This window comes from Pantherophis guttatus, chromosome 4 (assembly GCF_059756535.1).
Source record: "Pantherophis guttatus breed Tessera chromosome 4, ASM5975653v1, whole genome shotgun sequence".
Taxonomy (NCBI): Eukaryota; Metazoa; Chordata; class Lepidosauria; order Squamata; family Colubridae; genus Pantherophis; species Pantherophis guttatus.
The window spans coordinates 140,862,187-140,875,838 of NC_142066.1; the positions used below are offsets into that span (position 1 = coordinate 140,862,187).

At 38.4% G+C, this 13,652-nt stretch overlaps 1 protein-coding gene across 27 annotated transcripts in view; it reads left to right on the plus strand.

The window, feature by feature from the left end:
* CCDC7 (coiled-coil domain containing 7) overlaps positions 1–13,652 on the plus strand; it is a 292,932-nt gene that overhangs the window by 165,726 nt on the left and 113,554 nt on the right. For all 27 annotated transcript variants that reach the window (XR_015734107.1, XM_087892982.1, XM_087892984.1 and 24 more), the window contains 7 exons: positions 298–423; positions 1,881–2,009; positions 2,518–2,643; positions 3,467–3,595; positions 4,240–4,365; positions 7,841–7,969; positions 8,764–8,889. Coding sequence is in view for 26 of the 27 variants with exons in the window: in XM_087892982.1 (XP_087749108.1) it covers positions 298–423; positions 1,881–2,009; positions 2,518–2,643; positions 3,467–3,595; positions 4,240–4,365; positions 7,841–7,969; positions 8,764–8,889 (891 nt within the window). In the remaining variant the exon portion in view is untranslated. The remainder of the gene's footprint in view (positions 1–297; positions 424–1,880; positions 2,010–2,517; positions 2,644–3,466; positions 3,596–4,239; positions 4,366–7,840; positions 7,970–8,763; positions 8,890–13,652) is intronic.

Here is a 13,652-nt window from a genome sequence, read left to right on the forward strand (position 1 = left end):
CAAAGAGGGAAATCCCTATATCCTGTTGGGGTCAGGTTCTCAGATGTAACAGGGCAGTAGGTAGAATCTGGGGCCACAATAAATGTGTTGCCTGACAGAGTTTGCGTAGGAGGGTCTTTAATTCCCTATTGGCCTCTCCACCCCCATCTCCGAAGATTGGGCCTGATAAAGGGTATGAAGGTTTTATGTTATTCCTAATGCTTGTAATATGTAATTAACATTTTGAAATCTAGATAATAATAAAGATCAAGTTTATGAACTTAACTGTTTTTATGTACAAAATATGAATTTTTGCAGAGTATAAGCTGCAAGTATTAACTGAACAAAAAAGATTTTTGACTACGGATTTGGAGGCAACCCTGGATACTATACAAGATGTATGTCGTCATAGTTCAGAAAGAATTACATTTATACAACCTTCTGGTAAGTAGAAAAAATTACTAAGAATTTAAGAAAATATGACACTGATTATGCATATTGTTTTAATACTGTAAACTTAGCAATTGGTGTAATCAGAGAGATTATCAGAAAGAAACAGACAATTAGACTCCTTTCAATCCTGTCTACATTTAAAATATATTGTATTAGTATGTTAAGCATGCCTTAGTCAATCAGTACTGGATACAGAAGCCCAAATTATTCAGTTTTTACAATTATGAAACCCTTTATTTGACCAAACATTTCTGGTAGTGGTCACTCTGGTCCTGCTTGCTGCAGATTTACAGGAATTAGGGTTACTATAATAATACTTCAGCTCTGATATAACACTACATATGTTATTATGAATAATCTTGATTGGTTTTATTTATATTCTGGATTCAAAACGTATCTAAAAAAACAACAACACCTAACTATGCTGTGCTTTGTAAACAGACTTTCAGGTTTCTATTTGGGTCAACTTTGTATACATTGCTGAATTTATTTTTTAAGTTAGTTTGCTAAATTTATGGATTGACTAAATATAGTTTCTTTAGTTTGGTGGATAAAATATAGGTCTATATGGAGAAATGCTTGCTATTTCAACTGGAATATCCATATACTGTAGCTATTATTCTGTAGTTCTTTTGAAGACAGATGATGGAAGAAAGATTAATTTTAATATTCAGTAATTGAAAGAGGGTCTTCCAAAACTTGGAGGAAATTTGCAATCAGCAATCTGAGTTCACATGTTTGAACGGGGCTCTACATCTAAAATCTTTAAAAAGTTGTGTTTTTCCTTGAGCTGTAGGGAGACAGCAAGGAATTACATGGGCCAAACCTTTAAACAAAGCCACTAGTGTCAGAATGGTGATATAACTCTGTATCAGGGAGAGATGAAGAATAAAATCATATTGTGTCCCAGGGTTATAAGTGTGATCTGATAAGTTGCAGCAAGGCAGCTGGTTTTCCAGGAACAGATTTTGCTAGTTGGCACACAAGTCAAAATGAAATACAATCCCTGATGCCTGCCTTCACTCTCAATCACTAGTAGTCTTTAATGCTGAATATTAAACACACTCCCAGTGAATGGACTAGTTCCTTGGAACCTGTACAGATAAGAACCCATAGTATGTTCAACTATGCTCCCCCTGCAATGAGATTGCAATATAAGGATTTCCATGGGTTTGAGCTACCACCAAAGGTAACATTACTCTCACTATTGGAAGATATAAAATATATAACACATTAACTATTTCTAAATTGCTAAAAATCTTTGGAAGAACAAGTTTGAAAATAAGTCATTTCTTTACATTTTTTTTTTCTCTTTATTATATTCTTATCACTTTTTTCTCTCTTTTTTCTTGAACACAGTCACAAACAGACACAGACACAGACACACACGATTTTTGTTGTTGTGTTGTTGCTCAGAATAAACCTGTCTTGAGTCTGTTTGCTTGCAGAAAAAGAATTACATGAATTGGATGAATTGGCTGGCAAAAAGCATCAGTTACTGAAAACACTGGAATCTAATCAGAAAGAGCTGCAAAAAATTCAGGAATGTGCACCTATTCAACCAGACAGTGTTAGTGGTAAGTGATGTTGTTTATACTATATAAATAAACTTTTATATTATATAAATACAGCATATATATATTTGGAATCAAATAGTTAAGCATAGACGCACTATTTGGGATGAAGATATGATTAACAATTTGCCTTTGGTATTGTAATTCATTCACTACTTGTTTAAAGGTAATGTAAAGGTTATGTACTGGTTTAAAGGTAATGTAATGTAAGAAACATTTATAGGAACATTTTCTCAGCTCTGATGGTATTTTCAGCACAACATCCGTCCTGAGAATATTTTAGCAGGATAGATTCTCTACTGAGAACCATTTAATAATTTTAATTTCCAGTGTATGTAATGGCTTACATTTAATCACCAATGAATGAGTGGAGAATTTAGAGACGCAAGACTTCATTTTATTATCTAGATATATATCATTAATGTTTTGAACTATAGATAACACTAATTTATTAATTTAATGAATTCATCTATTTTTATGCATAATAATATTGTATCATGATTTTTTATAGAGCATAAATTGCAGGAATTAAATGAGCAAAGAAGAAATTTAACCATAGAGTTGGAGGCAACTCTAGATGGTATGCAGAATGTATGTTGTCGTGCTTCAGAAAAAATTACATTTATAAAACCTACTGGTAAGGAAATAATAACTAAGAATTTTATCAAAAACAGCATTGATTGTGCATATTATTTTAGTATTATAAACCTAACTATCAAAGAATGAAGATAATTATATGCTTTTTCATCTATCAGTAGTGATTCCTCAAGAGAATAGGGAAGTATTGACATATCTATTCGATTTGACTTTGGGGAACTGTATGGATGTATTTATGAGACTTATATGACCACCAATCTTATGAGCCATCTGGTGGTTCACAGCAGCTGTTAAAAAATAAAATGATAAAATAAAATAAAATAATCAATATCTCTCATTCATACCCTCTGTATGTTTAACAACAGTTTGCAATACATACAAAACCCCAATCACTGGGTTCCAGCCTCACCCTAATCCAGGGGTGGGCTTCAAAAATTTTAGCAAGGGTTCTCTGCCCAGTTGCTGGTGGGCAGGGCCATGGTGGGCATGGCCTAGTTGGCCTCCTGCACCATGGCGGAGGGGGTGTTTCTGCCCTCCCTGAGCTCCAGAGGCTTTCCTCGAACCTTTGGGAAGGTGAAACAGCCTCCCCAGGCTCTGGAGGCTGGAAACGGACCCTTCCTGAACTTCTGGTAGGCTCATTTTTTTCCCTCCCTGAGCCTCTGCGCATGTCCTGCACTTACCTGCATCCAAAACGGGCCACGTGGGGACTCCTGGGAGGGGAGAGGTGGGGTCGGTGGGGCCAGCCAGGAGTGGGATTTGGGGGTTCTCCAAACTGCACAGAATCCTAGCTAGAGATTCTCCAAAACCCCTGCGAACCCCCAGAAGCCCATCCGTGCCCTAATCCAATCCTTTCTTGCTTGCAGAAAAAGAATTAAATGAGTTGCATGAATTATCTGAGAAGAAACATCAGTTACTGGAAACACTGGGCTCTAATCGAAAAGAACTACAAGAAATTCAGGAACTTGTAGCTATCCAACCAGGCAGGGTCAGTGGTGCGTGGGATGTTTTTTGTTTAATATTTAAACACACACACATTTTGAATCAGATAAACACAGGTACTTATGTTGAAGTAGCTACCCAACCAGGCAGTGTCAATGGTACATGGGATTTTAATTTTTTTTTTAAAACACACACACATACACATTTTGAATCAGATACTCACAGATACTTATGGTGAAGATGCATGAGTGATAATAGCATTTGCTACTGTTACTCATGTTATGCCAAGTGAAAAATAGTTTCATGGAAGTTTTTCTTAATCCAGAAGCCATCTACTAGAAAAAGACTGTCCTCTTCAGTGACTATGCTACTAGTATGTTTATTCTTAGATGTAAAGATAGGTATTAAATTTTGGTAGCTCACATACATAGAGCCAAGAGCAGACATTCCATTTATCTATTGCAATTAAGAATAATATATATTAATGTTTTAGAAAAACAGCCCTACTGCAAAAATAGTAATTAGCTTTGTCCTGTAGAGTCCTAGACCAGAGCATATTCACCTAAGCTGACATTTGAACCTCAGGTTAATTTCAAACATATGTACCTGTTCAAAGATAATGCTGATACCTGCTAATCACTGGAATTTTCTATTTAGCATGTTATATAGTAATGTTTTTTTCCTGATTTTTTCATAGAGCATAAATTGCAGGAATTGACTGAACAAAGAATACATTTGACCTCAGATCTGGAAGCAGCTGTATTTGATATACAAAATATATGTCGTCATGCTTCAGAAAGGACTACACTTGTACAGTCTACTGGTAAATATGAAAATATGAATACTAAGAAGTTTAGAAAAAGCGGCACCTATAATTCATATTGTTTTGGAAGCTATAATCATTGTAATAATTGAGTTATTAGAATCCTTATCTGTTGGTTTCTCTTTCTAATTCTCTGAATCTTGTGAATTTTCACCTCCAAGGTGATGGCTGGGCAGTTACTGTAGTTTGTATTACCAAAAAAACCAGATTGAAAATCTTACATTGGCTGAGAAACTTCAGAGCTTGGTGGAGAAATAAAACTTCTACAGAAGTGGTAAAAAGCTATGCAGACAAATTTTAGTGCATCAGCAAAAGCAATGCTGGCAGAGACTCCAGTAAACAAGAATGAGCTTAATCAGATGTGAGCTTGCCAGGTTCTGAAAAATGTCATGTTGGTGGCAGTGTGGATTTCAATGTATTGATAAATCTTAACATACTGTATTGAAAGTGGCTGGCACATTAAGACAGCAAACAGTGATTCAATTTGTAACTCAGGTAACTCAGGTATTTTGGTAGGGGAGATTTATTCTTCACTTTTTTCAAGTGTAGGCAGTAGGGGTGTGATCATGCCTACAGCCAGTTGTTAACCACTAATATGGACAAAAATTCTACTGTGGTCAACAAATAGTGTTATTGCCATATTACCTTCTCTGCTTTCTTTGTGATCAGCTGGAAAATAGAAGACTTAGAGCTGCTGTGATCAGAGGTGGGTGTCACATAATGTAACAACCGGTTCGCCCAAAACCGAAAATGTGAGCGTTGCTTCACGTGCACGCCTTCCACACATGCATGTGGCAACAAAAACATGGCGATTATATAGAATGGGTTAGTGCCGGAGTGGGTGGGTGGGCCCAGTTGCTGCTCGGAACTACTCGTTCGCCCAAACCGGTCAGAACTGGCAGCAGCTGTGATCTTTTGCAGCATGTAGTTATTTTATTTGTGAAGTTTGGAGATTGATGAAATTTGGAGTTGCTTCCTCCATCTTTCTACCCTGGATAATTGATAGATCTGTTTTGCTTCTGAAGATTGCTTGAGTGTTTTCTTGAATGTCTGATGGAATGTCTCTAGGATATTGTTGTCACTTCCTAGAGCAAGGATGCTGGATGGCTTATGGATAAGAATTGTTCTTGAGCAGAGTATCTTTGTTAACTGATTCTGATGGAATAGTTGATGTTTACCATGGGTTTCAGGAGATTCTCAGAATAATATAGGAAAAAGATTAAGAGAGATCAAATGAAAATTTATATGAGCCTACATTATGGCCACAAAAGTGGGAAAATTACATTATTTTTCTGCTCTTAATCCCACCATAGCATGTGGTTATTTTTAAATTAACTCTGACTCATATGGTGAAGAATAACTATGATCTGACATTCTAAGGTCCTTTGTGAGGAATATACAAAACATCTGCCAGAGTGCAAATTCTTTTAGAATTGTAGGTGTATTTTGGTTTCAAGAATAGCAATTGACAAAGATAACCAGGACAGTTTATCCATTTTTTCATATAGGTACTCTTCATGACCATTCATTCAGCAATAAAGTTATGACAATTATAAATTATTGAATGGTAGTTATGACTGGTCCTCAGTGTTCCAGCTGTCCCAGCACCCTGCAGTAATGTGATCACAATCTGAGTGCTTGCAAGTCAGCTCACACTTATGACTAGTTGGAGTGTTCCATGATCATCATTTGCAACCTTCCTTGCCAGCTTTCCCAGGAAGTCAATGGGGAAGCCAGCGGGGAAGGTCAGAATTTTCTGGGTTAAGTTTCCCTCCCCCAAACCATCAGCATTTGTGCTGTGCTGGCCATTTGTACACTTCCATGCACTCTCCCCAAGCTTTGCTATATATATACTCCCCTGCCACTTGTCTACCTCTGCTCTTCCTCCCTGAGCTTCGTCATGCTTTCTGTCATCCTTGTGCATTCACTTGCATTCTCACAGTGCCTTCCATGTGCCTCATACACCCTCCTTGAATTTTGTTGGCTTTTCCTTGCACGTTTGCACAGTTTCTGGGTGTCTCACCATATCTCCTGTGTAGCATCCCTCACATCCTCATGCACCCTCTTTTTTACAACTGCATTGCTTAGAAGTGGAAATTCCAGTCCCAACCACCAATATAATTTGAGGACTGGCTATATAGAATAAAACTGTTTACAATAGATATTTAAAACACAATCCTAGCTGTTGCCCAGCGTCAGGTTTACTCCTAAATCTCGTACCTGGCTCAATAGTGAGAGGGAACTTGGAGTCCTAATGGACAGTCAATTAAATATGAGTCAGCAGTGTGTTGTAGCTGCCAAAAAAGCCAATGCAGTCCAAGGCTGTATTAACAGAGGGATAGAATCAAGATCACATAAAGTGTTTATAATGCCATGGTAAGACTACAGTTTTGGTCGCCACAATGTAAAAAAGAGTGCAGAGAAGAGCAACAAAGATGATTAGGCAATTCAAGGCTAAAACATATAAAGAATGGTTGATGGAATTTGATATGTCTAGTTTAATGAAAATAAGGACTAAGGGGTGATATGATAGTAGTATTCCAATATCCCAGGGGTTGCTATAAAGAATTCTATTCTCCAAAACACCTGGAGGCAGAACAAGAAGCAATGGATGGAAACTAATAAAGGTTAGAAGCAACCTAGAACTAAGGAGAAATTTCTTGACTATTAGAATAATTAATCAGTGGACTGAGTGGCCTCCAGAAGTTGTGGGTGCTCTAACACTGGAAGTTCTTAAGAAGAGTTTGGACGATTTGTCTGAAATAGTATAGGGTTTCCTGCCTGAACAGGAGGTTGGACAGAAGACCTGCAAGGTCCCTTTTAACTCTCTTATTCTGTTAAATCTGAATCCATCAACCAACTTAATTGGTCCTCTTCTCTTGCAGAGATTGAGTGAGCTTCCAATATGCATGCGCACCAATTAGTGATTCAGACATCTTTATGATCTTACCAAAGTGTGTGGTTGCTCTCCTCCTTCTTTACTTTACTTTACTCCAGCAAACCATTAAAAAAACAAAACAAAAGAGCTATCCTGCAGTTTTGCCTTTATCTTCTTGATAGTTAAATTGGCATTTATAATGTTTCTTTTAATTTGATAAAACAAAAATTTCTTTTGTCTTTTCTTTCATCTAATAAATTATTCTCTGCTTTCAAAAAACTCCAATTCACACAGTAGTAAACTTTTGAATTCAGAATTTCTTCATCAGGCAAGTTGGTAAATATAGCAAATGGAGAGGAGTTTTGAAAAAGTAGGAGATACCAAGCCAAATCTGCACTTTAGGGAAGGTTGATTTTAGAAATTTAAATTAGGCTATATTGTGATTATTTTTTTGTTATAAATGTAATGCAACAGTGAAGAGCTTGATCATATTTCTGAAGAGCTCAAATACAGATAACTTCACTGTGGTCATTAACCAACAGAAATTATTGCCAATTGAAACTCTGAAGAGATCATTCTGAAAGTTTTTGCTTGCAGAAAAAGAATTACAAGAATTGCAAGAACTAGCCAAGAAGAAAGAACAGTTAATAGAAACACTGGAATCTAATCGGAAAGAGCTACAAAAAATTCAAGAACTTGCAGCTACACAACCAGATAGTATAAATGGTATGTGTGATATTCTCTTTATTTTTTTAATCTTTGTATATACATATACAGAGACACATTTGGAATCATATAGTTGAACACAGGATATATGGAACAAAGGCTCTTGACTCCGAATAACTTGCTAATGTTATTCTTTTATACTACAATGTGTTAAAACTATTTCAGTGAGGCTTGAAAAGTAATCACAGATTAGTTTGGAAGTCATCAGGTTAGAAGGTTAAACTAGGTTTTAGTTTTAACTAGGTTTAAGCCTTTGATAGTCCAAAGCTGTAATAACTACAAACACACTTTATCAGATGGATTGGATGAAGTAAACTGTATCATATAAAAGATTATATATTTTAATTAAATGTATTAGAAAAAATTCTATCAGAATCCTTCAAATTTTATGTCTTGTTAGGAAACCTGCTCAATTGCAAAAAACAGCAAAACTTGTCCAGAGAGAGTCTAAGTCAAGAAATTCTCACTAGGCTCAGATATGGATAATGTAGATTAAGGGTATTGCTGCCAGAAAGAGATGTATAGGAATTTATTCTAAATTCTACTAACATTTGCAGAAGAGTAGAGTTACATTCCATATTCGAGCTAGGTTACAATGAGAATACAGCAAAAGCAAAGATCCTTCCCTGACAAAATCATTAATGGTTTTAACATCAACTCCAAAGAGTGCAAAATGCTGTACAATTTAATTTCTTGTGAATGAATGGAACTTGTAGTTAGATACATTAAAATTTTGAAATGTAGATAATATTAAGGTTGACTTTAATGAATATTACTATTTTTATGTTGTATAGAATATAAACTGCAGGAATTAACTGAGCAAAGAAGGCATTTGGCCACTGACCTGGAGGCCACTTTAGATGATATACAAAATGTATGTCACCGTTATTCAGAAAGAACTACATTTATACGACCTTCTGGTAAGTACAAATGAATTAAAGATTCCAGAAAAAATTGGTATTGATTGTACATACTGTTTTGTTACTGTAAACCTAGCAATCCTGTGAATCTGTCAGAGAGAGAAGGACAATTCAAGTCCCTCCTTCCTGCTTGGATTCAAAATAACTTGATAATTCCAGTGTATCTACATTAAAAATTATTTGTTTTCATGGCATTTATATTTTTGATACCTTAATCAAGCCTTGTGCCAATCTGTTCTGAGGACCATATAGGTAGTCCTTGTTGAATGACCATTTGTTCAGTGACTGTTACATCAGCAGTGAACAAAGGGAGATAATGTCCATTCTTTGTAGCTGCAGCATTATAGCATTACCACGGTCATGTGACCACGATTTGATCCTTTGCAATTACAATCGCTGCAGCATCTTGTAGTCACACCATTTCAATCAACAACATTCACTGCTAGCTTCCAACAAGGAAGGTCGATGTGGAAACTGGCAGGAAGTCACAAATGGTGATCATGAGACTGTGGGACACTGCAGCTGTATGGGATGATGGCAACTGGAACTGCAACAAGTGCCATGGTTAGTTGGCATGGCCATGTGTTGCTTAATGATGGAGTTACTGGTCTCAATTACCATCATCAAGCCAGAACTACCTGTACTCTTCAGGTTTTACAATAAAGAAAATGTATCTGGTCTTGATCACATTTTCTGAACTAAAAGATGCTACAGATCTTTTATTAGAGGGAAGGTCACCATAGTAGCCCTTCAGCTGTAATGAAATCTTTAAGTAATAATATCTTCATTTGGATGAACTCATATTCTGGATATGAACAGATGTTCATGTTTTTGTCTGGGTCAGCCTTATTTCTGTGTTTCCTGTCAGTAAATCCGGGTTTAAATGTTAGTTTGCTAGATTCCCAGAAACATTTAGTTTCTTTAGTTATGTTGATAAATTATGGGTCATCTTCTAGTGAATCTCATGAAAACAATTATTGCTATATCAATTTATCTCCTGAAATATTTTACATATGTCGTAGTTCTTTCAAAAATAGCATTATAAATCCCTTTAACCCCATTAATCCAGCTAGATTTTTGGTTTTCCCTACTATTTCTTTCACGTTTATCAAGCATAATGATTTTCCTGGTCCATTATCATCTTGCATGACATGAGCAAAAGATGTGAGTTTGTGCTGGCTGATCCTTTCCTTAAGTGGGAGGTAATCAGTCTTAAGTAGTCATGAGTTACCGATTTCTACTTTTTTTAGTAATAATTTCAGATTCATGTTTGAGTGGCCACCTTTCACAGAAGTCCATTACTAGTGTAATGATTTTCATTTTGTTTAGCAGAGCTGATTGTCATCATTTATAATCTTGTTCAATAAAGAAGGTTATTTCTGTAAGAGATCTATGTCATTGTCTTATTTCCTCATATACTTATTTATTTAATAAAAATTTTATGGCCACCTAACTTGCTTTCAGTAACTCCAGGCAGCTTACAAAGATAAAAACCCAATATAAATACAATAAAAAGTAATAACCCTCATCTCCCTGGCAACAACAATCAGTCAAATAAGCCTTTATGGGTTCCATCCCACTTTGCGTTCTCTAGGCCTGTTGGCAAAACCAGGTATTCAGGGCCTTGGGGAGATGTTCCAGAAGGAGGAAGCCACCAGAGAGAAATCCCTTCTTCTTGAACTTGCTAGATGTTTGTGCTTCTTCAGGAGAAGAAACCCATAGCATTCCCTGCCCATCCACTCTGGTAGGTATCTGTGACTGGGAAAAGAGGGTCCTTTAAATAACCTATGCTCCCAAGCCATGTACAGGTAGTCCTTGATTTATAATCATTCTTTTAGTGACCATTTGAAGTTACAAAGGCATTGAAAAGGTTATTTATGACCAGTTTTCACACCTATGACTGTTGCAGCTTCCCCATGGTCACATGATCAAAATTAGGATGCTTTGCAACTGGCATATATTTATTACAGTTGCAGAGTCCCAGGGTCATGTGTTCACATTTGTGACCTTCTGTCAGGTAAAGTCAGGGAAGTCGATTCACTTACTGACTTAACAACTGCAGCAGTGGTGGGATTCAATTTTTTAAACAACCGGTTCTGTGGGCGTGGCTTATTTGGGTGGGTGTGGCTTGGTGGTCATGTGACTGGGTGGGTGTGGCTAGCTGGTCATGTGACCAGGTGTCCATGGCTATGTGTATAGGGACTACTCAGAGGGTTAAAAAAAGTCATTTCTGACTGGTCCTTGCACTTTTGACTGGTCCTCACACTTATGACCATCCTCACATTTATGCCCATTGCAGCATTCTTAACAACCATGTCACTCATTTCACAACTGCTTCTCTTCACCATGTTGACAAGATAGGGCAAAAAACGTAAATTACCAGAACAAATAGACACAGAACTAGTCAGATTTCCAAAGCTGCTGCTTTTCAGGAACAGAGATTAGTATTTTTCCTTCCAAACAAAGATGAATAGGGAAAATTATCCCATCACTAAACACAGGATTAAACATCACCAAGCACAGAATTAACTTCACCAAAAACCAGTTTTAGACCAAAAGTCAGAAAGGGTATGTAAATTCACGTTGGAATGTCAATTTTTCTAGCTAGCCAATAAGCCTTGCTGAATGTCACTCATCTTGGTTCCTTGTCATTAAAAGCTTCTGCTTCATTATTCAATTATTTCTTCAAAGTGCTGATCATTGCACCTTGGCTGGAAGAACTCCAACAGGCGAGTATTTCCTCCCAATAGCAGTGTAAAAAGCTTAAAACAACCCTTTTGTTGTTGAGAGTGTGGTGGCGAGACAGCTTCCTCGGTTCCTGGATGAAGCTGTCTATCTAGATCTGTGCCAGTCGGGCTTCAGAACGGGTTACAGCACGGAAACAGCATTGATCGCATTGGTTGATGATCTCTGGAGGGCCCGGGACAGGGGTTGTTCCTCTGTCCTGGTCCTCCTAAATCTCTCAGCGGCTTTTGATACCATCGATCATGGTATCATGCTGCGTCGGCTAAAGGGGTTGGAAATGGGGGGCACTGTGTTGTGGTTTTCCTCCTTCATCTCTGACCGTATGCAGTCTGTGTTGACGGGGGGGCAGAGGTCGACCCCGAGGTTCCTCACTTGTGGAGTGCCACAAGGGTCAGTCCTCTCACCCCTCCTGTTTAACATTTATGTGAGGCCGCTGGGCGAGATCATCCGTGGCTTTGGGGTGAAATGTCAACTGTATGCCGATGACACGCAGTTGTACATTTCAACCCCAGGCCACCCCAATGATGCCCTTGACGTGATGTCCCATTGCCTGGAGGCTGTGCGGATCTGGATGGGGAGGAACAGGCTCAGACTCAACCCCTCCAAGATTGAGTGGCTTTGCTTTCCAACGTCCCGATATAGCCAGCTAACACCATCATTGGCTATTAGGAATGAGATCTTACCCCCCTCAGAGAGGGCTTGCAACTTGGGCGTCCTCCTGGATTCACAGCTGTCTTTAGACGATCATATGATGGCCGTGGCCAGGGGGGCTTTTTATCAGGTTCGCCTGATTTCCCAGTTGCGTCCCTTTCTGGATCGGGACGCCTTGCGCACAGTCACTCACGCGCTCGTCATTTCCCGTCTGGACTATTGTAATGCTTTCTACATGGGGCTCTCCTTGAGGAGCACCCGGAGGCTCCAACTGGTCCAGAATGTGGCCGCGCGAGTGATAATGGGGGCGACTCGTCGCTCCCATGTTACACCCCTCTTGTGCGAGCTGCACTGGCTCCCAGTGGTCTTCCGGGTGCACTTCAAGGTGTTGGTTACCACCTTTAAAGCGCTCCATGGCTTAGGACCTGGTTACTTACAGGACCGCATTCTGCCACCGTTTTCCTCCCACCGACCGACACGCTCTCACAGAGAGGGCCCCCTCAGGGTGCCATTGGCCAAACAATGTCGACTGGCAACCTCCAGGGGGAAAGCCTTCTCTGTGGGGCTCCTGCCCTATGGAATGAATTGCCCCCGGACATACGAAGGATCCCCGACCTCCGCGCCTTCCGTCATGCTCTGAAGATCCTATTATTTCAGCAAGCCGATCTGACGGGATAAATTATTTTAAATTGGGTTTTAAAAATGGTTTAAAATGGTTTTAATTGGAAGTTTTAATTTTGGCCAAAGATTGAATATGTTTTTTAAATTTTGTCTTGTATGTTGTTTTATCATGGCTGTTCACCGCCCTGAGTCCTTCGAGAGAAGGGTGGTATACAAATATAATAAAAAACTAAAAAAAAAAAAAAAAAACCAAAAACCCTTCCCCTTTAAGAAAGTCAAGGAAAAAGAAAATCTTCCGAGAACCTCCGGAACCGGAAGTGACAGTAAGTCTAGGCATACTGCCGGAGAGGCAGTTTCTGTAAGCAGGGCAATAAAGATTAGGCTAGGAAACAACACCAAATGTTGTGATTCCTTACAGGATTAACTCTGTAAAGTGAAAAAAAGACAAAAGGAGATATTTCATTTAACAGCCAGTTCTCCGAACTGCTTAACTACTTAACTACTTAACAACCGGTTCTACTGAATCGGTGCGAACCGGTAGAATCCCACCACTGAACTGCAGTGATTCATTTAGCAACTGTGGCAAGAAAGGTTGTAAAATGGGACAAAAATCACTTCACAATTGTCTCTCTTAGCAACAGAAATTATGAGCTCACTTGTGGTCATAAATTGAGGACTACCTGTAGGTCTTTAAATGTGATAACCAGCACTTTGAATTGGACCCAGAAGCAAATCAAAAACCAATG